Source organism: Piliocolobus tephrosceles, chromosome 9 (genome assembly GCF_002776525.5).
Source record: "Piliocolobus tephrosceles isolate RC106 chromosome 9, ASM277652v3, whole genome shotgun sequence".
Lineage (NCBI taxonomy): Eukaryota > Metazoa > Chordata > Mammalia > Primates > Cercopithecidae > Piliocolobus > Piliocolobus tephrosceles.
Genome location: NC_045442.1, coordinates 104,274,133 through 104,293,517, shown reverse-complemented (window position 1 = coordinate 104,293,517; position 19,385 = coordinate 104,274,133). Strand labels below are relative to the sequence as shown.

General features: G+C 41.6%; 2 protein-coding genes and 1 pseudogene across 21 annotated transcripts in view; 1 reads left to right on the top strand and 2 right to left on the bottom strand.

Annotated features, from left to right (window-relative positions):
- The window catches only part of MASTL (microtubule associated serine/threonine kinase like), a 35,270-nt gene extending 34,675 nt beyond the window's left edge, over positions 1-595 (top strand). For all 5 annotated transcript variants that reach the window (XM_023194645.2, XM_023194642.3, XM_023194643.2 and 2 more), the window contains one exon: positions 133-595. In XM_023194645.2, coding sequence (XP_023050413.2) covers positions 133-290 — 158 coding nt within the window. In that variant the 3' untranslated portion in view covers positions 291-595. The remainder of the gene's footprint in view (positions 1-132) is intronic.
- Positions 1-19,385, bottom strand: part of ACBD5 (acyl-CoA binding domain containing 5) — a 61,000-nt gene that overhangs the window by 3,414 nt on the left and 38,201 nt on the right. For 14 of the 16 annotated variants that reach the window (XM_023194652.2, XM_023194657.2, XM_023194663.2 and 11 more), the window contains 2 exons: positions 18,410-18,519; positions 8,778-11,017 (listed from right to left, as the gene is read on the bottom strand). In XM_023194652.2, coding sequence (XP_023050420.1) covers positions 11,005-11,017; positions 18,410-18,519 — 123 coding nt within the window. In that variant the 3' untranslated portion in view covers positions 8,778-11,004. Of the gene's footprint in view, positions 1-8,777; positions 11,018-18,405; positions 18,520-19,385 lie in introns of those variants that run through there. The other 2 variants (XM_023194648.2, XM_031936208.1) reach the window with 2 other exon arrangements.
- On the bottom strand, positions 6,912-7,062 carry LOC111528061 (annotated as a pseudogene).

The window sequence follows — 19,385 nt, the reverse complement described above, 5'->3', positions numbered from 1 at the left end:
ACAAACGTCTGTGAAACTGGCATAATAAAGTAAGGTAAGTTATATGTGAGACATTCTCTTTTTATAATTCTTGTAAAGCAGTACTTACTTAGGTAATGAGACCATACTGTTTTGTTTTATATTTTTCTTAAGAACTAAAACGTCATGCTCTCTTCAGTGATGTGGACTGGGAAAATTTGCAGCATCAAACTATGCCTTTCATTCCCCAGCCAGATGATGAAACAGATACCTCCTATTTTGAAGCCAGGAATACTGCTCAGCACCTGACCGTATCTGGATTTAGTCTGTAGCACAAAAATTTTCCTTTTAGTCTAGCCTTGTGTTATAGAATAAGCTTGCATAATTATGTACTCCTTAATACTAGATTGATCTAAGGGGGAAAGATCATTATTTAACCTAATTCAGTGCTCTTTTAATGTATGTTACAGCTTTCACAGAGTTAACGTAATGAAAGGCATATAGTCAGTAATTTATCTTAATCTCAAACTGTATATAAATCCTCAAGGCTTTTTTCATCTATTTATTCTGTTTATTGCACTTTATGAAAACTGAAGCATCAATAAAATTAGAAGACACTATCGAGAGTGAGCCACTAGCTTGATTTTCTTTCTCTTCTGATTTCAGTTCACTGTTCAGTTTAGTATTAAAATAACAAAATAATCATACAGTTTCATTTGATTGTAATTTACTTGCATATGATTACCTTCAAAAGCTGTGTTCTTGAGGGCAATCATTTAAGCCATACTTGTGACTTCAGAAATGCAGCTGGAAGGCCGGGCACAGTGGCTCACGCATGTAATCCCAGCACTGTGGGAGGCCGAGGCGGGCTGATCTTGAGGTCAGGAGTTCGAGACCATCCTGGCCAACATAATGAAACCCCGTTTCTACTAAAAATACAAAAATTAGCCGGGCATGGTGGTGGGCACCTGTAGTCCCAGCTACTCTAGAGGCTGAGGCAGGATAATCGCTTGAACCCAGGAGGCGGAGGTTGTGGTGAGCCAAAACCGCACCACTGCACTCCAACAGAATGACTCCGTCTCAAAATAAATAAATAAATAAATACAGCTAGAAAATTCCTTCGCTTAGTAACTCCTTTGGGGAATAAGGAATAAACAAAAAGACTAAAGCTTTCGTTTACTTTCCTAATGATACAGTTTTGCCGCCTTGATTTCTATTGCTGCTTACTCCACAATATGTATTTGTTTAAAATAGTACTGGAGGCCAGGTGCGATGGCTCACGCCTGTAATCCCAGCACGTTGGGAGGCTGAGGCAGGCAAATCGCTTGAAACCTAGAGTTTGAGACCAGCCTGGCCAACATGGCAAAACCCCATCTCTACTAAAAATACAAAAATTAGCCAGGTATGGTGGTACACACCTGTAGTCCTAGCTACTTGAGGCATGAGAATCGCTTGAATCCGGGAGGCAGAGATTGCAGTGAGCTGAGATCACGCCACTGCACTTCAGCCTGGGCAACAGAATGAGACTCCGTCTTAAAAAATAAAATAAAATAGTACTGGAACAATTAGGTGTGATATATATATTGTAACAATTTGAATATCTTGTTCAATTTTAATAGAAAATGTGATGCTTTACATCTTACTGTCATTTATTTAAAACATGCAACATTATCAGAAACAGATTGATCCTTAAAAAACAAAACATAATTTTCTTTTGCTTAATAAATATAACTATCACAAGTACATCTGTCAACATCATTCTTTTCAACAAAGCGAGACCCCATCTCTGGGGAAAAAAAAAAAAAACTTGTTCCTTTTGCACATCGGGTTTAGTGTTTTTACTTTCCATTACCATCCCAATAAACAGCCCTGTTGTAGTTGACAAAATGTACAAATTTTAAAATGGTTACAGTGAAAGATATACCATTATAATTAGTGCTATATAATTGAATCCATGGGTTAATGGTTTTACTGAGCTTGTTTTAGTAATAACTACTTAGATTTAATGGTCACTTCTAGTAAAATGTTCAAAATACAGTTGTTAAAAACTTGAATGTGAATTACATCTTTCCCTTAAATTAGGCAAAAGCATAGAATTATCTATTATCCTTTTACGGTATTTGCCAGTAGTAGAAAGTAAGTTTTGGAATCAAACAAAAATTGTTGAAATCACTGCTCTGCCACAATAAAAGGCCTCTGGCAGGTTAAACTGAGCTACTGATAACTCACTGTATAGTGGGGATTAATAGTGATTAATTGGGAGAGTTGGAATGAACAGAGTAGATTAAGGAATAAGCCAGTTTAGTTGCTACCCAGGATATTAACCCTAGCAGGGACTTGAAACATTACTGAATAATCGGGGAAATGCTCTCTGAGCATATTCCTAGTGCAGAAGACAATGGCCTTGAGTGGAAAGTTACACTGTTTAAACAGACCTAGCATGTGAAGCTATCATCACCTGAAATTCAGCCACAGGTAAGGCATGCTGTAATGGTATTTATTGGGAACAAGTGACTTATTATCTAAATGTATACCTGTCAAGATGTAGATTCAGACACTTGCTAAGGAAAAACCTAAGAGGAAAGAACAATGGGAAAAAGGGAATGGTTTTGACAGCTGATGTATATGTGTGCATGCACACCTTTACAGAACACCGACGGCCACCAGTAGAAATCTATGCATCTTTTGCTATGAAGGAAATCAGAATATATCATCCTAAAATGCCTCTTTGACATAAAAATATTTTTGAGCTAAAGGCAGTTAAGACGCAGCAAACTAGGAAAGCTCTCCCCATCCCCCTGCCTTTCTGCCCAAAGGAAGGATATAAATTCTCCTTTGCTGGAGACAACTCTAGAGTCTTATCTACCAGGGACAGCACCAGAGGAATTGGCAAAGAAATCTTATTCAATTAGTTTCCTCCCACATACAGTGTTTGCCTTCCCAAAGGTTCCAGTCCTTGGAAGCCTAAAACCACTTTCCTTTGTCTTGTCATTTCTCTACAAATGGATTGTTCTTTGTCGAAGATGCTGTATGAACTAGAGTTCTAAGCCACTACTTTAGGTTGTTTCATGGAGGTTTCTCCTATGTGATGTGTACTGCACACATTGATAAACTTGTTTTTCTGTTGTTAATATGTCTTGTTACAGGAATCCATCCCAACTAAGAACTCACGAGAGTTGAGGAAAATTCTATTTCCTCCCTGACAGCTACATACAGTTTTTGTTTTTTGTTTTTTGAGACGGAGTCTCACTCTGTCGTCCAGGCTGGAGTGCAATGGCACGATCTCAGCTCACTGCAACCTCCACCCCCCAGGTTCAAGTGATTCTCCTGCCTCAGCCTCCTGAGTAGCTGGGATTATAGGCCCCTGCCACCATGCCCATCTAATGTTTTGTATTTTTAGTGGAGACAGGGTTTCACTATGTTGGCCAGCCTGGTCTCAAACTCCTGACCTCGTGATCCACCCACCTCGGCCTCCCAAAGTGCTGGGATTACAGGCGTGAGCCACCCAGCCAGCTGTATACAGTTTGATTAATAGAAAATAATTTGCGGCTGGACACAGTGGCTCACACCTGTATTTCCAGCACTTTGGACAGTTGAGGTGGAAGGACTGCTTGAGGCCAGGAGTTAGAGACTACCCTGGCCAACACAGCAAGACCCTGTCTCTAAATGTTTTAAAAATTGTTTTTTAGGCTGGGCATGGTGGCTTACGCCTGTAATCTCAGCACTTTGGGAGGCTGAGACGGGTGGATCACTGGAGGTCAGGAGTTCAAGACCAACCTGGCCAACATGGTAAAACCCCATCTCTACTAAAAATACCAAAATTAGCCAGGCATGGTGGTGCACGCCAGTAATCCCAGCTACTCGGGAGGCTGAGTCTGGAGAATTGCTTGAACCTGGGAGGTGGAGGTTACAGTGAGCCGAGATGGTGCCGCTGCACTCTAGCCTGGGCGACAGAGCGAGACTCCGCCTCAAAAAACATTGTTTAAATATGTTTTGTCCCACCCCCATTAAATGTTAAACAAATCCAGAAATTATGTTTCAAGAGTGGCCTGTTTATCTTGGCCCACCTATGTTAGAATTAAGTAAGATGAAGTACGTAGCAAACATAAAAGGTGTTGAATAAATGGTAATTATTTGAACCCTAAGTAGCCTACTGCTTCCTGGAATATACACTTTAATTTTGGGTTTGGGAAGTGGTAACTATATAAAGCCTTGCTATTATGCTCCAAAACATCTCGAAGGACATTCAGGTCTAATTGCTCTATTTGCTATAAAGAACTGTCTTATTTTTAGCCATTTATAAAAATGCTGAGAGTCTGGAATATAGGACAAATATTTATTGTTTACATTAGGTCTTTCAATTAATAACAAGTCAACCGTGATGAGTCATTCTTTCAACTATGTGGAAAGTGTATTGTACGGGACAATATTTGAAGGAAGGAGACTGAATAAAAGGCTTCTGCACCAGCCCACCTGGGTTCAAGACATATTTTAGAGGCAGGAGCAACAGGACTTTACTGATACATGGGATGAGGCAGGTGAGAGAATGGAGGAGCCACATTTGACACCTAACTTCTGGCTTGAGCAGTTGGGTGGATTGTGGTGCTACACCCTGAACTGGCATGAGGGACAGGATGGGTAGACATACTAAGTTTGAGATGTCTGTGAGACACCCAAAAAAAGAATTCAAGGAACCAGCTGGACACCTCCAAATAAAAACGGTATGTCTGCAAGTTATTTTACACTCTTCCTTCAACAGGTGAATGAATAAACAGGCACATCTATATAATGGGATATTATTCAGTGCTAAGAAGAAATGAACTACAATGAAAAGACACAGATGAATCTGAAGTGCATATTACTAACTGGAAGAAGCCAGTCTGATAAGGCGACACACTGTATGATTCCGAATATGACACTGTAGAAAAGGCACAACTATAGAGACAGTAAAAAGATCTCTGGTTGCCAGAAGTTAGCAGGGAAGGATGACTAGGTGGAGCACAGAGGATTTTTTAGGGCAGTGAAACTACTCTGTATGATATAATGGTGGATACATATTTTAAATTTGTCAAAACTCATAGGATGTACGCTAAGAATGAGCCCGATGGTAATGATATGTCCATGTTGGTTCATCAGATGAAACAAATGTACCACTCCACCAGATGTTGATGGTGGAAAAGATTGTGCAGGTGGGGCGGGGGGAGAGGAGGGTGGAATATGGGAACTCCCCTTTCCACTTGATTTTGTTGTAAACGTAAAACAGTTCTAAAAATAAAGTCTATGGCCAGATGCAGTGGCTCATGCCTGTAATCCTAACACTTTGGGAGGTCGAGGCAGGCGGATCACCTGAGGTAAGGAGTTTAAGACCAGCCTGGCCAACATGGTGAAACCCCATCTCTACCAAAAATACAAAAAATTAGCTGGGTGTGGTGGTGGCGCTAGTAATCCCAGCTACTCGAGGCTGAGGCAAGCGGAATCACTTGAACCTCAGGAGGCAGAGGTTGCAGTGAGCAGAGGTCGCACCTCTGCACTCCAGCCTGGGTGACGAGAGGGAAACTCTGTCTCAAAAAATAAATAACAATAAAATCTATAAACACCTAACAACACATCTTAACTAGAAAAGCAAAAACAAACCCCAAATTAGTAGAAGAAATAATAAGATAACAGCAGAAACAAATGAAACTGAAACCCCCCCAAAATACAAAAGATTTTTAAAAATGAACTTGGTTTACTTTGAAAACAAAATCAACAAACTTTTAGCCAGACTAAGAAAAAGGAATACCTAAGTAAATAAAATCAAAGATGAAAAAGGAGACATTACAACTGATACCGCAGAAATCCGAAGAAGCATCAGACTACTGGGAACGAATATATGCCAAAAAACTGGAAAACCTACAAGAAGTGGATACATTCCTTGACACATTTTTTTTTTTAAAGTCTACATCCAAAGTAGGGATTATTAAAAAATAATTTTAAAAAGTCTAATGGGGGCTGGAGATGGGGTGGCTTAAACACTAGTTCCGTGAAATAAATCCCAGAGAGTAACTGCTGGTTCTATGCCCATCACTGGGATATCACTGTGGTCACGAGAATGGGATATAAGTTGACCAGGTTGTCACATGTCCGTTATTGTGAGTCGCTATGGGCCAGCAATGGGCATAGCTGGGTGTTCCATTTAGCAGCATCCCCAGAATCACTGGATTCCGGTGGAAGAGGAAGAGCGCTCCAAGGGAAGATGGGAGGGGACAGAAGAGAGGGGAAAAGGTGATGAGTAAAATTTAAAAAATAATTGCTACTCCCTTGCCGGATTTTATGTAGGTATAAAAAGTTCTCTTCAGGCCGGGCGCGGTGGCTCACGCCAGTAATCCCAACACTTTGGTAGGCCAAGGCAGGTAGATCACGAGGTCAAGAGTTCAAGACCAGCCTGGCCAATATGGTGAAACCCCTGTCTGTACTAAAAATACAAAAATTAGCTGGGCGTGGTGGCTGGCACCTGTAATCCCAGCTACTTAGGAGGCTGAGGCAGAGAACTGCTTGAACCCGGGAGGTGGAGGTTGCAGTGAGCCGAGATCGCGCCACTGCATACTCCAGCCTGCTGGGCAACAGAGTGAGATTCTTTCAAAAAAAAAAAGTTTCAACACATATTAAAAAGGAAATTTCTCTTTTTTTGTTTTTCTTTCTTTTCTTCCTCCCTCCCTCCCTTCCTCTCTCTCTCTCTCTTTCCTTCCTTGTGTGTGTGTGTGTGTGTGTGTGTGTGTGTGTGTGTCTTGTTCTATTTCCCAAGCTGGGGTGCAGTGGCAAGTGAATCACCTGAGTTCAAGACTAGCCTGGCCAACATGGAAAAACCCCGTCTCTACTAAAAATACAAAAAATGACCCAGGCAAGGTGGCTGGCGCATATAATCCCAGCTACTCAGGAGGCTGAGGCAAGAGAATCGCTGGCACCCGGGAAGCGGAGGTTGCAGTGAGCTGAGAGCATGCCACTGCACTCCAGCCTGAGCAACAGAGTGAGAGTCTGTCTCAAAAGAAAAAAAAAAAAAAAAAGATATTGTACTAATAAGAACGGATACTACCATTTATCTTAGCCAAAAGGCTGAGAAGTGATTAAATAATTTTGTATACAAAAATATAACTATGAGAGCCAGTTCTAGCCAATGAGATGTGAGGAGTCTCCTGTGTGGGACTTTCGAGAAAGTTACTATTTCCTGATCAGATGGAAAAATACAACTGTTAATTGCCTTCTGTGCTTCACTCTGTGCCTGCCTGTAACGTAGACATTAGATCTAAATGTACTTCACTATCTTGCAAGCATGAAGACAAAGGCTACACACTGAAGATGGGAGAAAGAAAGACAGGAGGAGCCTGTCTACCTAATGGCATTGTGGAAGCACCTTCCCAGCCCTGGACTTCTATCTCCAGACTTATATCGAAGGAAAAGACCCAGTTACTTGGTCAAGCCACCACAGTTGGGTTTCTATTACATGCAGCAGAATAATGATACCTTAAATGATACATCACTTTTATCATTCTGTAGAAATTACAAGTCATAGATGGGTATTAAAAACATAAAACCCAGGCCAGGTGCAGTGGCTCACACCTGCAATCCCAGCATTTTGGGAGGCTGAGGTGGGCAAATCACCTGAGGTCAGGAGTTCAAGACCAGCCTGACCAACATGGAGAAATCCCGTGTCTACTAAAAATACAAAAAATTAGCCAGGCGTGGTGGTGTATGCCTGTAATCCCAGCTCCTCGGGAGGCTGAGGCAGGAGAATCACTTGAACCTAGGAGATAGATGTTGCAGTGAGCCGAGATGGCACCATTGTACTGCAGCCTGGGCAACAGGAGCAAAACTTATGTCTCAATTAAAAAAAAAAAAAAAAACCTATCATCATTTTCCACATAAGACCAGAGATGTGTATTTAAGATGGTTGATTAGGACTGGGTGCAGTGACTCACGCCTGTAATCCCAGCACTTTGGGAGGCAGAGGTGGGAAGATCACCTGAGGTCAGGAGTTCAAGACCAGCCTAGCCAACATGGCAAAACCCCATCTCTACTAAAAATACAAAAAATTAGCCAGGTGTGGTGGTGGCTGCCTGTAATCCCAGCTATGTGGGAGGCTGAGACAGAAGAATTACTGGAACCTGGGAGGCAGAGGTTGCAGTAAACCGAGATCATACCAGTGCAATCCAGCCTGGGCGACAGAGCAAGACTCCATCTCTAATAATAATAATAATAATAATAATAATAGTAAGATGGTTGATTAGGGGTCATTGTGTGGCTGTGGGAAGCTATTTATTTGGTATAAGAACTGAAACCGGCTGGGCGCAGTGGCTCACTCCCGTAATCCCAGCACTTCGGGAGGCCGAAGCGGGTGGATCACGAAGTCAAGAGATGGAGATCATCCTGGCCAACATGGTGAAACCCCGTCTCTACTAAAAATACAAAACTTAGCTGGGCGTGGTGGCGTGTGCCTATAGTCCCAGCTACTCAGGAGGCTGAGGCAGGAGAACCGCTTGAACCTGAGAGGCGGAGGTTGCAGTGAGCTGAGATTGTGCCACTGCACTCTAGCCTGGCGACAGAGTGAGACTCTATCTCAAAAAAAAAAAAAGTAAAACCAAGAATCTGACTGAATTGCTAATATTCTCAACTAGATGACTACATAAGTTAAATTTCATCCCAGTTTCTGATTTTTATCAAATTGTATGGAATAGCACGGCGTTATTTTGAGAGTCATAATTACTTTATGTGCGACTGCTACTTACTCTCATTGGATTCTTACCTAATCAATGGACTAACAGTAACAAGTAATAAAAGCCATATCATTTCTCATTAACCTTTTATTTTTAACTTAGTTTTACAATAAACAGAAAAGAACTTGATCATTAAAAAAATACCATAGCTGTCAAGTTTAAATGAGGTTCTTATTAAACAAAGCAAGAACACTATATCCTATAATTACATCTTTACTTTTATATACAAGAACTGTGTGCAAAGTGCTTTTCAAACTATAAAATAAGACTTTGGAACAGGATAGAAATGGTTATCCCTAGGAGTTAGTTATCCCAGACTGCTTGTAATGATTCACAACTGCTTATACTCTTAATTTTCATTTTATTTATGTATATACTAAGAGAAAAGCTACTTTTTACTGATACCAAATTAATTTCTAATTTTTTAAAATAATCTTTGATCCACAGGTCTAAATGTTATTTTTACATATAAATTCAGTTGCTTGCTTCACTTTTTCCTCAATAAATAGGGACTTTTTTAAAAGCAAATAGTAGTAGATCCCTTTAGACAGACATATTTTAATCAGTGTGGAATTAAATAATTAAAGTTATCTGAAAGAAAATAATAAGGAAAAAAGGGTTTGGGAAAAGTAAATTGTATTCTTATACTTTTCAGGCAAACAAAGAACTATCCTGTATACTAAAAACAGATTAATTCTTTCTTATTTAAAACACTCTGAACATATGATGCTAAACCCAACATCACACATCTTGAAAATGCTTAAAAATTATTTGCTACAGGCCAGGTGCAGTGGCTCATGCCTGTAATCCCAGCCCTTTGGGAGGCTGAGGCAGGCAGATCACCTGAGGTTGGGAGTTTGAGATCAGCCTCATCAACATGGAGAAACCCTGTCTCTACTAAAAATACAAAATTAACCAGGCATGGTGGAGCATGCCTCTAATCCCAGCTACTCGGGAGGCTGAGGCAGGAGAATCACTTGAATCCAGGAGGTGGAGGTTGCAGTGAGCCGAGATCGCGCCATTGCCCCCCAAGCCTGGGCAACAAGAAACTCCATTTAAAAAAAAAAAAAAAAAAAAAAATTATTTGCTACAAAGAGTGAATCAAAGAAATCTTCAAAGCACAAGGTGTATCTAAGTGAGCAGGAAGTTTTGGAAGGCATACAGGAGAAGTCTCCAAGGATCTAAATTATAGTCTTCTTTTTGGTCTAGATGAGAGAGGTGGGGAAGAGGGACTTAAATTTCTGTTAGTTAGGCATGCCTTATTCCTATGGAAGCATTTGGCCCGTTAGCTTGCAAATCCCTCCAGTACTCCTGTGAAGTAGGTGTATCTAAAATAGTATACCCCGAAGGAAAAACTGAGGCACTAAGAGGTTAAGAGTCCAGTCTGTATAGTTCATCAGTTGCACAAAAGTGATTTTCATGTGTTTCCTTTTTGACTGCTGTAAAAACAGTAAAAATAAGTTTTCATTTTATATTTCAAAGCACCCTATGAAGCAGACACTAGATATCCTCAGTTAAAGAAAAATGATTACAAAGGAATACATTTGTATGGTTGAATAAAAACCTCATTAATCATCTACAGGCTCAGAATACACTTTTAAACCTACATGAAGCTCATTCTTCACCATTTCCATCAGCGGGTTATGTCTAGTCTGCAAATCATTTATAAAAACTCAGTCTGGTACATAGGACTCTACTTTTTAATAATGATGCCTGAACACCAAACTCAAGAGTTGTGAACGCCCAAGAAAGATTATGCGCAGCCCACAAAGTGAATATGACGAATTCTTCCTGTGGTTTTCTACTACGTGGCATGGCGACTCCGTGACTAAGATATGAAGTCGATTACATCTCATTTGAAATTCACTCCTGGTTTGCATTCTTTCTTTTATTTAATTCAGAAAATTAAAATAATAACTTATAAATTTGATCTCATTATCACAATGGTACCTTTGAAAAGCAGCTTATGTTACTCTATGGAAGATAATCAGGTAAACCTGTTACCAAATGATCATTAATAATTTAATGTCCTTCAAGTTCAAGGGCAGGGTAAATCTGTGTATACTACTTATAACCTAGCAGAGATTGATTATTCAAGTATCAGCAATATTAGTCCTTAAAATGTTATCGCTTGTGTAGTGCAAAATATGTATGTGTATATATGTACACAAACCAAACTACTGGACAAAAAAGAATGTAATCATCACAAACTAAGATTTTCTCGTCAACAGCACAATCCAGTTCAATCTGAGGTCATCCAGTTCCAGTAGTCTTCTTGAGGAAAATACCATTTTCCTCAGTTCAGTTTTCTTTAAAAAGAAAATAAAAACCAATTTTCTGTGAGTATGAATGCAAATAATTCTCTGGATAGTAATATAATAATACCATTCAAATTCAAAATAAAACCATAACATTACCAACAGTCTTTATAAAACTACTTCATATGACTTGCAGCCCGATAGGAAAGATCCAATTACAAGTGCTGACATTACCAAACAATTTTATATTATTTATTTACTTATTTTTTGAGGCAAAGTCTTGCTCTGTCGTCCAGGCTGGAGTGCAATGGCGCCATCTTGGCTCACTGCAACCTCTGCCTCCCGGGTTCAAGCGATTCTCCTGCCTCAGCCTCGCAAGTAGCTGGCATTACAGGCGCCCGTCACCACACCTGGGCAATTTCTGTATTTCTAGTAGAGACAAGATTTCGCCATCTTGAACTCCTGACCTCAGGTGATCTACCCACCTCAGCCTCCCAAAGTGTTGGGATTACAGGCGTTAGCCATGGCGCCTGGCCATCCCGGCCAGTTTTTAATAAATAATTTAAATGTACATTCATCCTCTCTTACCTTCTAGATTCTTACCCTTTTCTAATTACTGGACACAATTAAGATTTGTGGAAATGACTTCATAATTTTATCAAAATGGAAAAGTTGTGAAACAAATGCTTGACAAAACTGTAAGAGGATAACAGATGTACGACCTGGACTATTCATTTAATCAACATGAGTTATGTTTCTATTAGTTTCCAGGCTCTGTGCCAGGCCCTGGGCTTTCAGAGATAAACAAGGCAGGCTCTCAGGCCTCAAGACAGCTCTCGGTTTAGGTGGTGGAGGAGGAAGAGGCATATAAACCCCAAACTTGGATATATACAATGTGATGGTTTCAAAGACAGAGGAGTGAATGAACTATCAGAAAAGGCTGAGCTCGTTAGCACAAGACACACAATCACATATGATCTGAGTTCTGCTCCAAAATCTACAAACCCTGCCCACCACTCAAGATGCCAAAATGCCTGAAACTCTCATAACAGATTGATTCCTCTCTGTAGAAATACTCTTATGCAACTCCTTTGGCAAGAGTGATATTTTAAATAATCAGATCATTCCTTATCCTCTACAGAAATCCTCTTATGTACATCTCCTTGGCAGGAGTGATATTTTCAATAGATCAACTTTCACATAACAGAAGGAGATTCCAGCTCCATGAAGAAAACAGGCCCCTGGAGGAAGAGAATTGAAATGGTTGACAAAGACAAGAGAGATGTGGATCGTTGTAAAGACAAACTGCCTGAGTGACGTTTGAGCAAAAATGTTAGCCACAGGGTGCCTGAACAATTAGCAACACTTATCAAGAATCTGCGTGACGCAGATTACTACACACAATCCTTTGCAGATTTATAAAAGGGCAGACAAAGCTGGAACGGTAGCTCACACCTGTAATTCCAGCACTTTGGGAGGCCGAGGCGGGCAGATCACAAGGTCGGGAGATCAAGATCATCCTGCTAACACGGTGCAACTCCATCTCTACTAAAAATACAAAAAATTAGCCGGGCGTGGTGGCAGGCGTCTGTAGTCCCAGCTACTCGGGAGGCTGAGGCAGGAGAATCACTCGAACCTGGGAGGCAGAAGTTGCAGTGAGCCAAGATCATACCACTGCACTCCAGCCTGGGAGACAGAGCAAGACTCTGTCTCAAAAAATAAAATTAAATTAAAACAATAAAAAAGGGCAGACAACTTGGTCTCTGAACCCCCAATGTTTTTTGTTTTTTTTTTTTTTGAGACAGAGTCTCGCTCTATCACCCAGGCTGGAGTGCAGTGGTGCGCGATCTCAGCTCACCGCAACCTCCACCTCCCGGGTTCAAACTATTCTCCTGCCTCAGCCTCCTGAAATGCTGGGATTACAGGTGTGAGCCACTGTGCCCAGTCTGAACCCCCAATCTTCTAAGGTAATAGAGTGAACATAAATCACTGTCTTCAGAACTTTAGACTTGTTTTCAGGCTCTTAGTGAGATCTTTCTGTTTTGTTTTGTTCTAAATCAACTTGCAAAATGGAGGGTATAGTATGATAGAAGAAAAGTCACAGGAAACAACAGATAAGGGAACAGGAATAAATTCTGCCTTACCCCTCACTGCAGTGAATGCTGCTCTAGCTGCACTGCTGCGGTTCCTTCTCCTCCTTAGAAGCCCGGGCCTGACTTTTTGTGTCAGTGCCTTCTGCCCTAGGCTCCATTTGGAGAATATTCTTCCTGAGACCCTCTCCACTCCCAACAAGTTTGTATTTATTACCTCTCTACTGAAGGCTGATTGTCCCCAAGATTACATGATAGCACATTTAGGAACCTGGGCAGGCTGCTTAAGAAAACTGGTTAGTCGAGACTATACTGGCTAACACGGTGAAACCCTATCTCTACTGAAAATACAAAAACAAACTTAGCCGGGCGTGGTGGCGGGCGCCTGTAGTCCCAGCTACTCGACTACTTGGGAGACTGCGGGACAATGGCGTGAACCCGGGATGGGGAGCTTGCAGTAAACTGAGATAATGCCACTGCAATCCAGCCTGGGCGATACAGCGAGACTCCATCTCAAAAAAGAAAACTGGTTAGAAACATCCTTTCCTTCAAAGTAATGTCAGAGACATGTGAACCAGAGCAACTCCATCTTGAATAGGATCTGGGTAAAATGAGGCTGAGATCTACTGGGCTGCGTTCCCAGATGGTTAAGCCATTCTAAGTTACAGGATGAGACAGCAGGTCCGCACAAGATACAGGTCATAAAGACCTTGCTGATAAAACAGGTTGCAGTAAAAAAGCTGGCTAAAACCCACCAAAACCAAGATAGTGATGAGAGTGACCTTTGGTCTTCCTCACTGCTACACTCCCACCAGTGCCATGACAATTTACAAATGCCATGGCAACATCAGGAAGTTACCCTATATGGTCTAAAAAGGGGAAGCACGAATAATCCACCCCTTGTTTAGCATATCATCAAGAAATAACCACAAAAATGGGCAACGAGCAGCCATTGTTCTATCCCTCTACTTTCTTTCTTCTTTTTTATGTTTTTGAGATGGAGTCTCACTGTGTCACCTAGGCTGGAGTACAGTGGCATGATCTCAGCTCACTGCAACCTCCACCTCTGGGTTCAAGCAATTCCCCTGCCTCAGCCTCCCTAGTAGCTGGGATTACGGGCACCAGACCACAACCAGCTAATTTTTGCATTTTTAGTAGAGATGGGGTTTCACCATGTTGGTCAGGCTGGTCTTGAACTCCTGACCTCAGATGATGGGCCCACCTCAGCCTCCCAAAGTGCTGGGATTACAGGCGTGAGCCACCACGCATGGCCTATTCCTCTACCTTCTTAAACTTGCTTTCACTTTACTCTTACAGACTTGCCCTGAATTTTTTCTTGCGCAAGATCCAAGAACTCTCTCTTGGGGTCTGGATTGGGGCCCCTTTCTTGTAACAGTAATATTTAGGCTGGGACTGGTGGTTCAGTCCTGTAATCCCAGTACAAGAGAGACTGAGGTGGGAGGATCTCTTGAGGGCAGGAGTTCAAGACTAGCCTTGGCAATACAGTGAGACCCCATCTCAACAAAAACTAAGAAAATTAGCTGACACCTGCCTGTAGTCCCAGCTTCTCAGGAGGCTGAGGCAGGAGGATTGCTTGAGCCCAGGAGTTTGAGGCTGCAATGACCAATGATTGTGCCATTACACTGCAACCCAGGCAAGAGAGTGAGACCTTGTCTCAAATAAATAAATAAATAAATAAATAAATAAATAAATAAAGTAATAGTTTAAGAGTAGTTCTTAGACTTAACAGGTCTGCTTTCAGTATTTAACTCAAGGATAATTTTAATAGCAGAGTTGTCAGGCTAGACAACCAGGGACAGGTGTTACCACAGGAGACTGTTCAGGGCCTATTTCTGAACAAGAAGTCTGCAGGCTTTGTTCTTCCTATCACATACAGAATTTTCTTCTGATTCATTACAGAGTGATAGCGTAAGAAATCTCTTTTACTTTTAAATTTATATTATTCCACACTAGGAAAAAAAAACAGCAGATTTTATGTATTACTTTTTTTTTTTTTTTTTTTTGAGACAGAGTCTCGCTCTGTCGCCCAGGCTGGAGTGCAGTGGCCAGATCTCAGCTCACTGCAAGCTCAGCCTCCCGGGTTATGTATTAGTTTTAATGTTGAAGGAAAAGATATTTATTTTCTTTTTTTGTTGAGGTGGAGTCTTGCTCTGTCGCCGGGACTGGAGTGCAGTGGCCGGATCTCAGCTCACTGCAAGCTCCGCCTCCCAGGTTTACGCCATTCTCCTGCCTCAGCCTCCCGAGTAGCTGGGACTACAGGCGTCCACCTCGCCCAGCTAGATTTTGTATTTTTAGTAGAGACGGGATTTCACCGTGTTAGCCAGGATGGTCTCGATCTCCTGACCTCATGATCCGCCCGTCTCGGCCTCCCAAAGTGCTGGGATTACAGGCTTGAGCCACCGCGCCCGGCCAAGATATTTATTTTCAAAAGCTTATCAGAGGTTCAGTGCGCTGGCTCACGCCTGTAATCCCAACACTTTGGGAAGCCGAGGCGGCTGGATCACCTGAGGTCAGGAGTTGGAGACCAGTCTGGTCAACATGGCGACACCCTATCTCTACTAAAAATACAAAAATTAGTTGGGCGTGGTGGCGCATGCCTGTAGTCCTAGCCACTCAGGAGGCTGAGGCAAGAAAATCACTTGAACCCAGGAGGCAGAGGTTGCAGTGAGCCGAGATCACGCCACTGCACTCCAGCCTCCAGTCCTATATGTTTTATATACATATAAGACTATCCTATCTCTATTGGACATATCCTAGTATGTCGGTGTCCACATGCATATTTATTCAATAAAATGAAAGCTTTTCCATGTCTTATGGTACTTCTGTTTGCCATCTTGCCCAAAGAGGGATTCAGTCATAGACTCAACACACATTTATTGAGCACCTACTACATGCTAGACACTGTTTTGGGGGATGAGCTACAGGATGATCCCTATTATGAGTAGGGCACACCCTCTATTTGCCCACACTTTCCCCATCCTAATCAGATTTCTAGACCTTTCTCTTAATCTCTAACACAGAACCTGTCTCTTCCAAACCATACAACTGCTCTCTGGTCGTCATTCCTTTAACTAGCAGATTAAAAATTGCTAAACAATGCCAGATGAAAAGATGTCTAAATCCCCTCAAGGCTAAAACTTATTTCCACCATATCAAATATGACCCTACCGCCAACCACAGTTAATCTATTACATATATAAGCAAACAATATGTAAAAATACTACACCTCATCAAAAGGAAGTTGCACAGTGCTGCAGAATTTGCAATTTGGAAGGATCAAACAGTTAACATACAGTAAAAAACTTATAAAGGTTAAATAATAACCAAGTAGAAAATTAAAAATAGGAAAGAGTTTCTACATTCAGAGACATCTATGAACAGCTAAAAGGGATATTTAGGAGAAATAGTGAACAACCTTTTACAAAACTTCTACTAGTAAGGAACATTTTAAAAATTTTTAGAAAAACTCCAATTTTATGTGACTGTTGAAGCTGAGTGTGGTTTGTTTTTTCAGTCTTTAATGAATTGATAAGCTGCTTCCATCTTAAGCCTAAAATAAATTATTAACCAAAGTAAGCTTTAGGGTTTTTTTTTTTTTTTTCCAAGCAAATTCTTCTACTCTCTAACTCCCAACTTTCCACAATGGAAACATGAAAAGGAACTTTGAGATGCATTAAAAATATGTAAACATTTACCCATAGTGGCACGGAGCTCTGCTGCTTATATCCAGCATTATTACATATCTAACAAATGCTTGGTTCTTCTTTCCTATTACCAGGGATATTTTAATGTAAAACACTGTGTAGCACTAAACCCAACCATCACAGGAGGAATTGAAAATGTGTAGAAGAAGAAAAGAAAGGATTTAAATTCAGGTCTATATCTTTTTTTTTGATTTTTTGAAACAGGCTCACTCCATCACCCAGGCTGCAGTGCAGTGGCAAGATCATGATTCATGGCAGCCTCAACCTCCTGGGCTCAAGTTGATCCTCCTGCCTCAGCCTCCCGAGTATCTGGGACTAGAGACATGCACAACCAACCCAGCTAATTTTTTATTTAATTTTTTAAACTTTTTGTAGAGACAGTCTCACTTTTTCACCCAGGCTGTTCTTGAATTCCTGGGCTCAAGCAATCCACCCAACTCAGCTTCCCAAAGTCCTGGGATTAAAGACATGAGCCATCTTACCTGGCAACTTTTTAGATTTAAGGATTTTCTTGAACCCAAGGGTTTGGCCTCAGGTTATTCCTAACATGGACAGACTCAGAGTTACTTTCAGGGATTCCAATCTATTATTTTCTGACCTATTTGAAGTATCTTGTCATCCCAAACTGAAATTCCAGCCCTCAAATTAAAGTAACGTCCGGCCAAGGCACAGTGGCTCGTGCCTGTAATTCCAGCTCTTTGGGAGGCCGAATCACCTGAGGTCAGGAGTTTGAGACCAATCTGGCCAACATGGTGAAACTCCATCTCTACTAAAAATACAAAAATTATCTGGGCGTGGTGCCACATGCCTATAATCCCAGCTGCTTGGGAGGCTGAGGCAGGAGAATCACTTGAACCTGGGAGGCAAAGGTTGCAGTGAGCCGAGATGGCACCACTGTACGCCAGCCTGGGCAACAAGAGCAAAACTTCATCTCAAAAACACAAATTAATAAAATAAAATAAATTTTTAAAATAAAGGTACCTCCAAATTCCTTTTTAATTAATTGTTTAAAATAGAGACAGCATCTCCCCATGTTGCCCAGGCCTGTCTCAAACTCCTTCGCTCAAGCAATCCTCCTGCCTCGCCCTCCCCAAAGTGCTGGGATAATAGGTGTGAGCCATCGTGCCTTTAAGAACATTGTGTTGCCTCACAAACCATAGAATTTAAAATCCATATAAACTGCGCCCAGTGGTACATGCCTGTAGTCCCAGCCACTCAGGAGGCTGAGGCGGAAAGGATCACTTGAACCAAGGAGTCTGAGGCTTCAGTGCACACGATCATGCCTGTGAAGAGCCACTGCCCTCCAGTCTGGGCAACAAAACGAGACCCAGTCTCAAAAAAAGAAAAAGGAAAAGCAGCGTGTAGTCATTTTTGTGTTGTTGCCTAAATCAAAGGCGTGTAAATCCATCAGATGCTCTCAAGTGAAAATGTTTTTAAGTCTAACAAGTACCTAGGAATCCACAAGATAACATTTCCAAGGTAGTTTCAGTCTCAGGATAAATATAGAATGTTCACTATGATGATGGATGTATCTATAAAAGGGACCTAGCATTCCTTAATTGCTGCTTAAAACTCTACTATAGGTTATGAGAGTTATACACCATTTCAAATGATAAAACTGGTCTTACCTTCTCCTTCTTTGATAGTATAAATACACCAACCACTGTGCAATAAAAGGCCATATGATGGCAAAAGTTAGCACACCAGGAGACATCTCGAAGGGCCACCAAGATGGTCTCTGAGAAAATACAACAAACTTGTCACCAACTGCATGTATAAACTTACAAACATACCTAATTCATAATTTTGAAAGTAGAAAAGAAAATTAGCGGCCGGGCGCGGTGGCTCAAGCCTGTAATCCCAGCATTTTGGGAGGCCGAGGCGGGCGGATCATGAGGTCAGGAGATCGAGACCATCCTGGCTAACATGGTGAAACCCCGTCTCTACTAAAAAAATACACAAAACTAGCCGGGTGAGGTGGCGGGCGCCTGTAGTCCCAGCTACTCGGGAGGCTGAGGCAGGAGAATGGCGTAAACCTGGGAGGCGGAGCTTGCAGTGAGCTGAAATCCGGCCACTGCACTCCAGCGTGGGCGACAGAGCGAGACTCCGTCTCAAAAAAAGAAAATTAGTAACAAATCTCACTCCTGATGAAAAGAGGAAGATATTCTGCATTTCAGAATATAATTTAGGAAGCAGGCTTTCAGGAGTAGTTCAGACTTAAACAAATACAAAACAAGTATTTTTTCACTGCAAAGGTAGATTTCATTTGAAATGATTTAAAGATTTTATATATTCTAAATGTATTGTAACATATGAAACCCTGGTGATTCACGCCTGTAATCCCAGCACTCTGGGAGGCCGAGGCAGGTGGATCATGAGGTCAGGAGATCAAGACCATCCTGGCTAACATGATGAAACCCCATCTCTACTAAAAATAGAAAAAATTAGCCAGGCATGGTGGCGGGCACCTGTAGTCCCAGCTACTCAGGAAGCTGAAGCAAGAGAATGGCATGAACCCAGGAGGTGGAGTTTGCAGTGAGCCGAGATCGCGCCACTGCACTCCAGCCTAGGCGACAGAGTGAGACTCCGTCTCAAAACAAAACA